The sequence below is a fragment of the Somniosus microcephalus genome, chromosome 4, assembly GCF_052327205.1.
Source record: "Somniosus microcephalus isolate GS21.2 chromosome 4, FLI_Smic_1.0, whole genome shotgun sequence".
In the NCBI taxonomy this organism is placed as follows: Eukaryota; Metazoa; Chordata; class Chondrichthyes; order Squaliformes; family Somniosidae; genus Somniosus; species Somniosus microcephalus.
In genome coordinates this window covers 339,230,373-339,245,657 of record NC_140990.1, presented here as the reverse complement: position 1 = coordinate 339,245,657, position 15,285 = coordinate 339,230,373, and the positions used below count along the sequence as shown (strand labels likewise).

The 15,285-nt window shown below is 45.6% G+C and overlaps 1 protein-coding gene across 1 annotated transcript in view; it reads right to left on the bottom strand.

The window, feature by feature from the left end:
- Positions 1-2,187: 2,187 nt before the first annotated feature.
- The window catches only part of LOC147120721 (C-X-C chemokine receptor type 2-like), a 40,451-nt gene continuing 27,353 nt past the window's right edge, over positions 2,188-15,285 (bottom strand). The window contains exon 2 of the mRNA XM_085986950.1: positions 2,188-4,227. Within this exon, the coding sequence (XP_085843076.1) occupies positions 3,149-4,225 (1,077 nt within the window). The 5' untranslated portion in view covers positions 4,226-4,227 and the 3' untranslated portion in view covers positions 2,188-3,148. The remainder of the gene's footprint in view (positions 4,228-15,285) is intronic.

Sequence of the window (15,285 nt, the reverse complement as noted above, 5' to 3'; positions counted from 1 at the left end):
TCGTGAGCAGCGAATACAGTATACTAGATTGCGAGAAGTACAAGTATACTCTTGTATTTTTATATTACAAGAGTACTCACAACAGGTCCAGTTTATAAATTCATCAGCAGCTGCTGAATAGCTAGCGGTATTTGTTCAACACGGAGTCTTCCTCATCGACACTGCGCGCACTCCTCTATACGTAGCTGGAACTGACTCTGATTGGTGTTTGTTCTTTTAATGTTCTTCCTTTCCTCAAGGGGTTCTTTCACCCTGGGGAAATGTTGCTTCATCTTCCCGTGGCCACTCTGAATACGTGAGTGTGTGAGTGTTGACAAACATTCGACTGGCAATCATGGACGTGGACACATCACAGCCAAGCCCAAAGTTATTCTCTCACCTGCCATCCACATGTGCACTGTCCAGCACGGATCACCAGGTACCAATCACAGAGCACGGCCTTTGGCTGCTTTTCTTCCCACCGAGGGACACTGAGGCTAATTGTGGTGCCACTGTGACAGAGGTACAGCTCCGCCTCACTTCCAATTTTTACATTTCGCGCTGCGTGGGCCCCTACCATTTCATACCTAAAATGGCAGTCGGGATCCTAGTTACGTCATACCCCGATTTCCATATTAAAAGGGGTCTATCACCTGAAACAGGCGGGCGCTCTGGACGCCCGACGGTAGGCCACTTTCAAAATGACGCCGGCCGCATCGCCGGCAGTAACGGGGCGGTAAGGCTGCCGACACCATTTGAGGCCTTCGCCGTCCTGTTAACACCAGGCAAAGGCTGTCAAAATTGACCCCAGTGCTCCTGTTTCATAAGCTGGGCTGCTTAGGAAAACTGTGAACATAAATAAGAGAGTAAGGAGCAAACTGGAACTGTAAATGTCACCCTGGCTAAAATCACCTAGACCAACCGACATCAGAGGCCAAACCTTCCTGGTTTATGTGGTTCAGTGCACAGCAGATGCTGCACTGGCAATCTTTAGTCAGCTGTATACTTGCTAATTCTAAGCAGAAATAAGACGAAGCAAACATCTAATCATTGCTTTTATATAGTAGTAATATGCTGTTAATGCCAATGAATTTTTAAAAAGACTGATGAGTTTAATGGTTTCAAATTAGCATTATAATCATGTCACCAAATTGTACAGATTCCAGGCCTGTAACTGGACAACATCCATAATGTATGTCCTATGAGGAGAGATTGAGAAGGTTGGGCCGATACTCTCTGGAGTTTAGAAGAATGAGAGGTGATCTCATTGAAACATACAAGATTCTGAGGGGGATTGACAGGGTAGATGCTGAGAGGTTGTTCCCCCTGGCTGGAGAGTCTAGAACCAGGGGGCATATTCTCAGGATAAGGGGTCGGCCATTTAAGACTGAGATGAGGAGGAATTTCTTCACTCAGAGGGTTGTGAATCTTTGGAATTCTCTGCCCCAGAGGGCTGTGCATGCTGAGTTGTTGATTATATTCAAGGCTGAGAGATTTTTGGACTCTCGGGGAATCGAGGGATATGGAGATCAGGCGGGAGCTGAGGTTGAAGATCAGCCATGATCTTATTGAATGGCGGAGCAGGCTTGAGGGGCCGTATGGTGGAGCAGGCTCGAGGGGCCGTATGGCGGAGCAGGCTCGAGGGGCCGTATGGCGGAGCAGGCTCGAGGGGCCGTATGGCGGAGCAGGCTCGAGGGGCCGTATGGCGGAGCAGGCTCGAGGGGCCGTATGGCGGAGCAGGCTCGAGGGGCCTTATGGCGGAGCAGGCTCGAGGGGCCGTATGGCGGAGCAGGCTCGAGGGGCCGTATGGCGGAGCAGGCTCGAGGGACCGTATGGCGGAGCAGGCTCGAGGGGCCGTATGGCGGAGCAGGCTCGAGGGGCCGTTTGGCGGAGCAGGCTCGAGGGGCCTTATGGCGGAGCAGGCTCGAGGGGCCATATGGCGGAGCAGGCTCGAGGGGCCGTATGGCGGAGCAGGCTCGAGGGGCCGTATGGGGGAGCAGGCTTGAGGGGCCGTATGGTGGAGCAGGCTCGAGGGGCCTTATGGCGGAGCAGGCTCGAGCAGCCGTATGGCGGAGCAGGCTCGAGGGGCCGTATGGCGGAGCAGGCTCGAGGGGCCGTATGGTGGAGCAGGCTCGAGGGACCGTATGGCGGAGCAGGCTCGAGGGGCCGTATGGCGGAGCAGGCTCAAGGGGCCGTTTGGTGGAGCAGGCTCGAAGGGCCTTATGGCGGAGCAGGCTCGAGGGGCCGTATGGCGGAGCAGGCTCGAGGGGCCGTATGGCGGAGCAGGCTCGAGGGGCCGTATGGCGGAGCAGGCTCGAGGGGCCGTATGGCTGACTCCTGCTCCCAATTCTAATGGTCTTATGTTGTACTACTGAGCTACAAACCAACCATCAGAAACGACTCATGTTCGGTTGCCCTGTCATGGCACCCAGAATAGAGCACTGTCTTGTTTTGGACAAAACACAGGTTGTAATTCACATTGGCTACAAGGTAAGCAATGCTGAGACCTGATGGTGACTAATACTTGTGAGGAGTGAGTGACACTGACTGAAGGGCTTTAGTTTGTTTAAAGGTTTTCAAGGTTAAAAAGTCAATTCAGAGACGACCCTGTTTGAGTGCTCTCCAGTAAACCTCAGCAAAGTTCCTGTCAAGAGAAAAGCCAAGTAGACGAGGCGCTCATTGTAAGGACACAGTTGCTGGAGGGTCTCAGTCTGAATAAATGAGAATGCCCTGGAGTACTGAAGCACACGGGCAACCTGTCTGCACCAAAATAAAGGTGGAACAAGGTCAGTTCTGAGAATGGTGTGACTGAAGAAATGGCCCACAGTTCCACAGCTGTGTCTAATTCAATTCCATTACATTCAGGGTAGAAACTGTGAAGCGAATGATCCTCGTGGCTATCCTGTGACTGAATAATATACGTATCAATTGTACGTAATCAGAACATTATTGAGCGGATAATGCAGTGGAGACTGGCGAATCATTGGGTCCGGAGCCCCTATACTTAAAAAACGCAAGCCTTATTTCTAACCACCATTATTTACTCTGTTCACACCTGAATCCCACACAGCACTGTTTTTCAATGATTTAATTCTTAAATAGCTCAGTCCATTCATTTCTTTTTATCTGGCATCTTACTGATTGGTTGAGCTATCTCAATCACAGACAGTTATATGATGGTTGAATTGGGTCCAGATTCAGAAGAGGATACAGATCTCCCATACTGTGAATCTCCACTTTGTTTAATGATTCCTTTTGCAGCCAAGAGTTTGACCAGGTTCCTCCTGAATTTCACCCCGATGAATGCATATAAGATTGGGTTAATGCAGCTGTGCAGGATTCCCAAACTTTGGGTTGCAGTCAGAGCCCTGTCGATATGATTGCGCCTGTCACAAGTCTCTTCAATGTGCTGGCTCCTCATCAGCGTGTCGATGAACACAGTAACGTTGTACGGCAGCCAACAAATGAGAAAAGCCAGCACGACCGTTATGATGACCTTCATGGCTTTCTGTTTCTGGAATCCCTTCGTTTGACACAGTTTCTGGATCATCACGCTGTAGCAGAAGATCATGACAGCCAGTGGGATGAGGAACCCAATAAAGTGCCGCACAAACCTGGTGGTCACTCTCCACGTTTCAGCCGATTGACTGTCGAGTACCTCATAACACATCGTTCTGTTGGAGCCGGGTGGGATATATTCGACATTGTACAGAATCGGTAAAGACAGAAGAATGGCCAGCACCCAAACAGCAGCACAGGCTAGCCTAGTTAGAAATGGTCTCTTCTGCTTGTGGGCCTGTGCAGAGCAGACAATGGCCAGATAGCGGTCGAAGCTGATACAGGCCAGCAACAGAATGCCACTGTAAAAGTTAATTTCCTGTAACGTGCTGATAATCTTACACATATCATCACCAAACACCCACCCAGATATGGCATCCACTGCCCAAAAGGGCAAGGTCACAGCAAAGAGCAGATCGGCTACGGCCAGATGAAGCAGGTAGATGTCAGTGGACGATATTGTGCGTCGATTGTAAAGTAGGACAATCATTACGACCATGTTCCCTGGCACAGCGAGGAAACACACCAGGCTATAGACAACAGCCAGTGCCGTGTTGATCCAATTGCCATTAATCACAAGGGTACAGGGAATCGTGCTGAGATCAAATGAAGGGTAGTCCTCACTGGTGTAATTTCTAAACTCATAGTAGAAGTCAATATCATCGAAGTTGATGGTCTGGATAGCCATTTCTGAAAGAAACAAAAAATAGATCAGGAAATGAGAATAAAGCTAAGCTATTCATGAATTGGTCCTGAAGAAAACAGAGGATTTGTCATCGGAGCCTGATGGATTGCATACTAGGCTGTTGTAGTAAGTCAAGGAGGAGATAGCAGGGGCTCTGATCACAGTGTTTTAAATATGCAATGTCTGCTGTGAGAGTGGAGAGTAGAGAATGTAACACCTCTCTTCAATAAGAGTGAGAAAAGTAAACTGGGGAATTATAGAACAAGTGAGTGTGATGGCGAACTCTTCAAATCCATAGTGAGCATTTGAAAAGGAATGTGCTGATCAAGGATAACCAACATGGACTTGTTAAAGGCTAGTCCTGTTTGACAAATTTAACCGAGTGCTTTGAAGCAGTGACTGATGGATAGACAAAGGATTTTTTAATTCACTCACGGGATGTGTGTGTCGCTGGCCAGGCCGGCTTTTATTGCTGATGAGAAAGTGGTGGTATACAACTTGTAATGATATCAGCAAATAGTGATGGTATTTGCCTGTTTGATTATTTATGCCTTACCAGCATATTTGCCTGATTGATTATTTATGCCTGACTAGCAGAGGTCATGTGAGAGACAAGCAGTTTAGTTTTAGTTTCATTTTAGATGGATCTCTAAGATGGTGTCTCCTGTAATGCTGTTAACTGAGTTGAACAGACTTTAGATAAAAAGTCATTCTCTTTCATGAATGTGTCGTCATTGAACCCACATACAAATCGATAAATGGTGTCAGAAGTGATTGAAAGAGATGAAGAGGAAAAATCTGAAGTTAAATCAGCTCTCCACATATTAGCAAGCCAAAAGAGAACATCGTTACTTACCATTGGAGAATAGCTAACAAAGTGAAAAAATGGTAGGATTACACCCACTGGTGAAGTTTCAGTTGACAAGTAATGTGGCTGAAAATTGGAGGAGGTTCAAACAACGTTTGGAGTTGTATTTAGCGGCAATCGGAGCTGACGAGAAAAGTGATAAAATGAAAGCGTCAGTGTTTTTACATGTCGTGGGTGATGAAGCGCTGGAGGTGTACAATAACTTCACATTCGCTGCTGATGGAGACAAAATGAAGTTGGATAAAATAATGGAACAGTTTGAGGCCTACTGCATACCTAAACGTAACGTGGCGTTTGAGAGGCACAGATTTTTCACATGTGTACAGAAAACGGAAGAGACTATTGATCAGTATGTGACTGAACTGAGAAACCGAAGCAAAACATGTGAATTTGGGGGACTGACAGACTCGCTGATAAAAGACAGACTGGTGTGTGGTATTCCAGATAATGGTCTAAGGGAAAGACTGCTAAGAGAGCAAGATCTAGACCTGGGAAAAGCCATAGCACTGTGTAGGGCTACAGAGACTGTGAAGTCGCAGGCAAAGGAGCTGTTCAGTGACAGTAGCTGCAACGTGGATGCAGTGAGTAAGAACGGACACAAACAGTTTAACAAAAAGAGCGCCAATGTGAAAAAAGAGGCGTGGCCAGCGAACAAAAATGAAAGGGACAATCGAAAGTCATGTAGTCGATGCGGTACACAGCATACACCAAAAAAGTGTCCAGCATATGGTAAAACATGCAATAGTTGCAACAAAAACAACCATTATGCCCGTTGCTGTAAGAACCAAGCGCAACAAAGCAAGGTCCATGCAGTAGATGAAAGCGAGATAGAGGAGTTCAATGTGGATGTTGTGTCTGAAAACAAAAAAGAAAAAAGAGACTGGATGTTGACACTAAAAGTGAATGACATACACATTCCATTTAAATTGGATACTGGAGCACAAGTTAATGTGATATCAGAGACTGATTTTAAGAAAATTAGACCCAGACCAAAGATATATGGAATAAAAGTGAAAGTGACAGGATACTCAGGTATTAATATACCAGTGAAAGGAAAATGCATTGTCAAAGTGACACACAAGGACAGAGAGCACACGCTAGCATTAATCGTGGTGCCAAAGGATGTGCAAGCCATACTAGGTTTAATAGCCTGTGAGAGACTGAACCTGGTAAAGAGAGTCCTCGTTGTGGAAAGCAAAGGAGAGACAGTCTATGATGAACTCATGAAAGAGTACAACGACCTATTTCAGGATCTAGGCTGCCTTCCAGGAGAACACACGATCAGAGTAGATAAAAGTATGCCAACGGTCATACATCCATGCAGAAAAGTTCCGTTTGCTCTTCAAAAGCAACTGAAAGCAGAGTTGGACAGGATGGAAAGCCTGAACGTGATTTGGAAAATAGATGAGCCAACTGAGTGGGTGAGTTCCCTCGTCGTTGTGGACAAAAAGAATGGAAAGCTCAGAATTTGCCTGGATCCAAGAGATCTAAACAGAGCAATAAAGAGAGAGCACTTCAAGCTTCCTACACGCGAGGAAATCATGTCACCGTTTGCAAATGCAAAGTATTTCAGCAAGTTAGATGCATCATCAGGATTTTGGCAGATGAAACTGGACGAGGCAAGTTCAAGACTGTGCACGTTCAACAGTCCATTTGGCAGATACAGATTCCTAAGGTTACCATTTGGCATTGCCTCAGCTCCTGAAGTGTATCACAAAACTATCCATATGATCTATGAGCACCTGGAGGGAGTTGATACATCAATGGATGACATCATAGTATGGGGAACCATGAGAACTGAGCATGACGAGAGACTGAAAAAAGTGCTGGAAGCAACAAGGAAAACAAACCTGAAGCTGAATAGAGAGAAATGCCAGCTCGGGGTGACAGAACTGACATTCATGGGAGATATCCTTAGCAGTGAGGGCATCAGACCTGATCCCAGAAAGGTGTCCGCCATTGAGAATATGCCAAAGCCACAATGCAAAAAGGACGTGCAGAGGTTTAATGGAATGATCAACTACATGGGTAAATTCATATCCAACCTCTCAGAAAAGATGGCGCCACTGAGAAGACTAACTGAAAAGAAAATAGAATGGGAATGGAATCATGAGCATGAGAAGTCATGGAGCGATCTAAAGAAACTGCTCACAGAGGAACCAGTTCTGAGGTTTTATGACCCAGCGAGACCCATCAAGATATCATCAGATGCATCACAGCGTGGGCTCGGTGCCGTTCTTCTGCAAAAATATGACTACTGGCAACCTATTGCATATGCATCGCGCTCAATGACAGACGCGGAGACGCGATATGCTCAAATAGAAAAGGAGCTGCTCAGCATCACATACGCCTGTGAAAGATTTCACCAGTTTGTGTCAGGACAAGCAATCAGTGTAGAGACTGACCATAAGCCCTTGATTGCATTGTTCCAGAAGCCACTAAATAGCTGTCCGCTTAGAATACAAAGAATGATGATCAGGCTGCAACGCTATACACTGAATGTTGCGTACACACCGGGTAAGCTGATGTATACAGCAGACACGTTGTCCAGAGCTGTTGATCCAAGTGAGCCCGCAAACACCAAAATGGATGAAAAAGTGAACGCCTACGTGGACATGACCACAAGTGCACTGCCCATAGCAGATGCAAAAATGGAGCTCATAAAGACTGAGACAAACAAAGATGAAACACTGAGATGACTGAGGAAAAGCATCTTGGATGGATGGCCCAACATGAAGCAAGACTGCTCACCTGACATGGCAGAGTACTGGAACTGCAGGGCGGAACTATCAGTGGTCGAAGACATCATCTACAAAGGAAGTAAAATAGTTATCCCAAAGAGTCTGAGAAAAGAGATGCTAAAAAGGATCCATGGAGGACATCTGGGAATCGAAAAGTGTAAGAAAAGAGCACGAGAGGTGATGTACTGGCCACGAATCAACCAAGATGTGACAAATGAGGTGTCAAACTGCACAATATGCCTGAAATATCGAGCAAGCAATCCGGTAGAACCACTAAAGCCACACCCAGCGCCAGACAGACCTTACCAGAAGGTAAGTGCTGACCTATTCGTATGTCAAGGGAAGGACTATCTTGTAGTCACAGACTATTACTCCCTGTATCCAGAGGTTTGTAGACTGTACACCACCACTGCAGATGCTGTGATAACATGTATGAAAGCCATATTCTCCAGAGATGGCGTGGCAAGCGAGGTCTTCACAGACAATGGACCCCAGTTTTACAATGCAATTTTCCGACAATTTGCCAAAGAGTGGGACTTTGTCCACACAACGTCAAGTCCTCACTTTCCACAGTCCAATGGACTAATGGAAAAATCGGTCCAGACAGTGAAAAGACTGATGTACAAGGCAAAAGACAGTGGAACTGACTTCTACCAGAGCATGCTTGTATACCGCACAACGCCACTCAAGTGTGGTAAGTCACCAGCCCAACTCCTGATGGGACGTCTGCTAAGGTCAAACCTACCCATCCCGGAGAACCTCCTGAAAACAGAAGAGGGGGAGAAAGTGAGGAAGTTCAAAGAACAACAGAAAGAAAAGCAAAAGTACTACTATGACAGAGGAACACAAAACTTACCTGAACTCCACACTGGTGACCAAGTAAGGGTCAAAGACAAAACAAACATATGGACTCAGAAGGGAACTTTCCTGAGTGAAGTTCAACCAAGATCATACACCATTCAAACAGATGAGGGTGCTGTTCTGTGAAGAAATCGTCGGGATCTTCTCATGAGACCAGCCATAGCAGGTCAAAAGACTGATACTGTTGAACAACCTGATCACACAGCAGGTCAAAAGACTGATACTGTTGAACAACCTGATCACACAGCTGAGAAACCATCATCTGAGGCAACAACTCAGATTCAAGGACAATCAATCAGAAAATCCTCAAGACACATGAAGCCTCCTGAGAGACTCATTGAGCAAGTTTAAGGACTCTTGTTATAGAAGGAAGTAATGTTATCTTATTCTCTCTTCAAGTTCTAGGTATTTACATATTTCATGTGAACACACAAAACAAGGTTAAAAAACCTTGATCATGATAATGATAATGTAAGTTCATTAAGTGTTACAGTTAAAATGCAGAGTAATACAAAGAAAACATGTTGTTAGATAAAAGTAAAATACTTTTGTTTTAAGAAAGGGAGATGTAATGATATCAGCAAATAGTGATGGTATTTGCCTGTTTGATTATTTATGCCTTACCAGCATATTTGCCTGATTGATTATTTATGCCTGACCAGCAGAGGTCATGTGAGAGACAAGCAGTTTAGTTTTAGTTTTGTTTTAGATGGATCTCTAAGATGGTGTCCCCTGTAATGCTGTTAACTGAGTTGAACAGACTTTAGATAAAAAGTCATTCTCTTTCATGAATGTGTCGTCATTGAACCCACATACAAATCAATACACAACTCAGTGGCTTGCTAGGCCATTTCACGTTGCTTTGGGTCTGGAGTCACATATAGGCCAGGCCGGGTAAGGATGGCAGCTCTCCTTCCCTGAAGGACCTTAGTAAACCAGATGTCTTTTATGATAATCTGGTAATTTGGCCACCATTACTGATAGTAGGTTTTAATTCCAGATTTCTTTTATTAATTGAATTTAAATTCCCCAGCTCCCATGGTGGGATTTAAACTTATATCTCTGGATCATTAGTCCAGGCCACTGGATTGCTGATCCATACCATAATCACTATGCTACCATGCCTCTTAAATGTAGTAAATATGTATTTCTTAGGTTGAAGCAGGGTTGGAGGTGGTGTACCTCAGGAATCCGTGCTGGGGGCAGTTTTCCTCTCAGAATTTTTTTTTAATACTTTCTAATTACACTATTTCACATGGCCTTGATGAACTTTACGCTAGGTGGGAATGTAAGTTGTGAGGAGGATGCAAGGAGGCTTCAAGGGGATATAGGCAGGCTAAGTGAGTGGGCAAGATCAAGGCAAATGGAATATAATGTGGAGAAATGTGAAGTTATCCACTTTGGTAGGAAAAATAGAAAAGCAGAGTATTTTTTAAATGGTGAGAGATTGGGAAATGTTGGTGTTCAGAAGGACCTGGGTGTCCTTGTACACGAATCACTGAAAGTTAACATGCAGGTGCAGCAAGCAATTAGGAAAACAAATGGTATGTTGGCCTTTATTACAAGAGGATTTGAGTACAAGAGTATAAAGTATAAAGACGTCTTACTGCAATTATATAGGGCCCTGGTGAGACCACGCCTGGAGTATTGTGGACAGTTTTGGTCTCCTTACCTGAGGAAAGGTATACTTGCCATAGAGGGAGTGCAATGAAGGCTCACCAGACTGGTTCCTGGGATGGGGGGATTGTCCTATGAGGAGAGATTGAGTAGACTAGGAGAATTCTTTAGAAGAATGAGAGGTGATCTCATTAAAATTCTTACAGGGCTTGACAAGGTAGATGCAGGGAGGATGTTTCCCCTGGCTGGGGAGTCTAGAACCAGGGGACACAGTCTCAGAATAAGGGGTTGGCCATTTAGGACTGAGATGAGGAGAAATTTCTTCACTCAGAGGGTGGTGAATCTTTGGAATTCTCTACCCCAGAGGGCCGTGGAGGCTCAGTCGTTGAGTATATTTAAACATAGAAGATGGAGCAGGAGTAGGCCATTCAGCCCCCCGAGCCTGTTCCGCCATTTAATGAGATCATGGCTGATCATCCAAATTCAGTACCCTGTCCCTGCCTTCTCCCCATATCCCTTGATCCCTTTAGCCTTAAGAAATATATCTAACTCCTTCTTGAATATATTTAATAAGTTGGCCTCAACTGCCTTCTGTGGTAGAGAATTCCACAGGTTCACCACTCTCTGGGTGAAGAAATTCCTCCTCATCTCTGTCCTAAATGGCTTACCCCTTATCTTTAGACTATGACCCCCGGTTCTGGACTCCCCGGCCATCGGGAACATCCTTCCTGCATCTAGTCTGTCTAGTCCTGTTAGAATTTTATAAGTTTCAATGAGATCCCCTCTCATTCTTCTAAACTCTAGCGAATATAAGCCTAATCGACCCAATCTCTCTTCAAACGTCATTCCTGCCATCCCAGGTATCAGTCTGGTGAATCTTTGCTGCACTCCCTCCATGGCAAGAACATCCTTCCTCAGATAAGGCGACCAAAACTGTACACAATACTCAAGGTGTGGTCTCACCAAGGCCCTGTACAACTGCAGCAAGACATCCTTGCTCCTGTATTCGAATCCTCTCACTAAGAAGGCCAACATACCATTTGCCTTCTTAACCGCCTGCTGCACCTGCATGCTTACCTTCAGCAACTGGTGCACAAGGACACCCAGGTCTCGTTGCACATCCCCATTTCCCAATCTATTGCCGTTCAGGTAATAATCTGCCTTCCTGTTTTTGCCACCAAAGTGGATAAACTCGCATTTATCCACATTATACTGCATCTGCCATGCTTCTGCCCAATCACCCAACCTGTCCAAATCATACTGGAGTTTCTCAGCATCCTCCTCACAGCACACACGCCCACCAAGCTTTGTGTCATCTGCAAACTTGGAGATATTACATCTAGTTCCCTCATCTAGATCATTAATATATATTGTGAATAGCTGGGGTCCAAGGACCGATCCCTGCGGTACCCCACTAGTCACTGCCTGCCACTCAGAAAAAGACCCATTTATTCCAACTCTTTGATTCCCGTCTGCCAACCAGTTCTCTATCCAAGTCAGTACCTTACCCCCAATCCCATGTGCTTTAACTTTGCATGCCAGTCTCTTCTGCGGGACCTTATCGAAAGCCTTCTGAAAGTCCAAATACACCACATCCACTGGTTCTCCCTTATCTATTCTACCAGTTACATCCTCAAAAAATTCCAGTAGATTAGTCAAGCATGATTTACCTTTTGTAAATCCATGTTGACTTTGTCCGATCCTGTCACTGTTTCCCAAGTGCTCTGCTATTACATCTTTTATTATAGACTCTAGCATTTTCCCCACTACCGATCTCAGGCTTACCGGTCTATTATTCCCTGTTTTCTCTCTACCCCCTTTTTTAAATAGTGGGGTTACATTAGCTACCCTCCAATCCATGGGAATTATTCCAGAATCTATAGAATTTTGGAAGATGACCAGCAATGCATCTACTATTTCTTGGGCCACTTCCTTAAGTACCCTAGGATGTAGATTATCAGGCCCTGGGGATTTATCGGCCTTCAGTGTGGTCAATTTCCCTAACACCATTTCCCTACAAATACTGATTTCATTCAGTTCCTCCCTCTCATTAGACCCTATGTTCCCCGACATCTCTAGAAGGTTATTTGTGTCCTCCTTTGTGACGACAGAACCAAAGTATGTATTTAGTTGGTCTGCCATTTCTTTGTTCCCCATTATAAATTCCCCTGATTCTGACTGCAAGGGACCTATGCTTGACTTCACCAATCTTTTTCTCTTCACATATCTATTGAAGCTTTTACAGTCAGTTTTTATGTTCCCTGAAAGCTTACTCTCATATTCTATTTTCCCCCTCTTAATTAATCCTTTTGTCCTCCTTTGCTGAAGCCTAAACTGCTCCTAATCCTCAGGTTTGCTGCTTTTTCTGGCCAATTTATATGTCCTCTCCTTGGATATTATGCTAACCTTAATTTCCCTTGTTAGCCACGGTTGAGTCACCTTTTTTGTTTTATTTTTATGCCATACAGGGATGAACAAATTCTGTAGTTCATCCATGCGATCTTTAAATGTTTGCCATTGCCTATCCACCGTCAACCCTTTAAGTAACGTTCCCCAATCCATCCTAGCCAACTCGCGCCTCATACCATCGTATTTTCCTTTATTTAAATTCAGGACCCTAGTCTCTGAGTCAACCACTTCACTCTCCATCTTAATGAAGAATTCTATCATATTATGATCGCTCCTCACCAAGGGGCCTCACACAACAACATTGCTAATGAATCCTTTCTCATTACATAATACCCAGTCTAAGATGGCCTGATCTCTAGTTGGCTCCTCGACATATTGGTCCAGGAAACTATCCCGTATACACTCTAGGAATTCCTCCTCCACAGTATTGTTACTAATTTGGTTAGCCCAATCTATATGTAGATTAAAGTCACCCATGATAACTGCTGTGCCCTTATTGCACGCATCTCTAATTTCCCATTTAATGCCATCCCCAACCTCAGCATTACTGTTTGGGGGTCTATATACAACTCCCACTAACGTTTTCTGCCCCAGACAGAGATCGATAGATTTTTGGTTATTAAGGGAATCAAGGGATATGGGGATAGTGCAGGAAAGTGGAGATGAGGTAGAAGATCAGCTATGATCTTATTGAATGGCGGAGCAGTCTCGAGGGGCCAGATGGTCTACTTCTGCTCCTGTTTCCAATGTACCCCAGTTTGCACCACCCATTATCGAGAAGTTCCTGCAGTTTTAAACATGTATCTGTATCTGATGTTCCAGTTCTCAAGACTAACAGACTGGCGTTAATTACAGATAACAAAGCTCGAACTGTAAACAATTTGTGTGCTAACCCAGAATGCACACAGCTTATCACCTCTGTACAGATGATTTGGACTTAGACATAGGGAGAAAAGTATCGACATCTGCTGACAACACAAAGTAGGGTTTCGGCAAACAGCAGGAAGGAATTAAAAGACTTCAGAAGACATAGGCATGGAATTTCCTCGGATCTGAACCTACATCACCACCGTAACTTCAACGGAAGTGCGGCAGAAACCCCGATTATGAGCGTCAATGGTGTTTCCTCTGTACTTCTGACAAAGTTACTGTGGCAGAGCGGGAGCAGAGCGAAGGAAACACCAGGGTCGCAGACGAGTTAAAGAAAGGGCAGATAGGTGGCAGATGGAGCTTAATGCAGAGAAGTGTGAGGTAATACATACGGAAGAGTTTATTTCTGCTAAGTTAGTTAATAGTCTATGAAATAGAGGCATGGCAGGGCACCTCAGTTCCGTGGAATGCACATCCTGTGCCAGGTGGGAAATTCAGGACGCTTCCCATGTCCAAGACAACCACATGTGCAGGAAGTGTCGTCAACTGGAGGAGCTCGAGCTCTGGGTTTTGGAGCTTGAGCAGCAGCTGGCGTCACTGCGGTGCATCCTCGAGGCTGAGAGCTACGTGGATAGCACGTTTCAGGATGTGGTCACCCTGCAGCTTAAGAGTGTGCAGGCAGAGGGGGAATGGGTGACTGTCAAACAGAAAAGGAGGACCACGCAGGTACTGCAGGAGTCCCTGAATGCATCTCACTCTGTAACCGGTACTGGACTGAATACTGGTGAGGGAATTGGTTCCTCTGGGGAGTACAGTCAGTCAAGTCCACGGCACCACGGGTGGCTCAGCTGTACAGGGGGGGAGGAGGAAGATCGGGAAAATGATAGGGGTTTCAATAGTTAGGGGAACAAACAGGTGTTTCTGTGGCCGCAGACATGATTCCAGGCTGGTATGTTGCCTCCCTGGTGCCAGGGTCAAGGATGTCACTGAGCGGCTGCAGAACATTCTGAAGGGGGAGGGTGAACAGCCAGAGGTCGTTGTCCATATCGGTATCGACAGCATAGGTAGAAAGAGGGATGAGGTCCTGCAGGCAGATTTTAGGGAGCTAGGAAAGAGATTAAAAAGCAGGACCTCAAAGGTAGCAATCTCTGGATTACTACTGGTGCCACGAGCTAGTGAATGTAGAAATAGAAGGATAGAGCAGATGAATGAGTGGCTGGTGAGATGGTGCAGGAGGGACGGCTTCAGATTCCTGGGACATGGGACCGGTTCTGGGGGAGGTGAGACCTGTACAGGCCAGATGGGTTGTACATCAACAGAGCCGGTACCAATATCCTTGCGAGGGGGGGGGGGTTGATAGTACTGTTGGGGAGGGTTTAATCTAATTTGGCAGGGGGGTGGGCACCAGGATGTAGCATTAGAAAGGAGAAACAAGGTGCACAAAGACTGGGGAGAGACAGATAGCACTAGAGTAAGAGATAGTACAGTATTAGATGGGGTCAGACTAAGAGAGAATTCAAGAAGGTCTAAGACAGGTTTACAGTGCATGTGTGTAAACGCACGGAGTGTGGTTAAATAAGGTTGGTGAGCTGTAGGCACAAATAGCCACATACGAATATGGGTCTAGAAATTCAGTTGTTAGCGCCAGCCGCTAGCGCCTTAGGAGGAGGAGAAGTGGGGCGCTAAGCGGCTAGCGC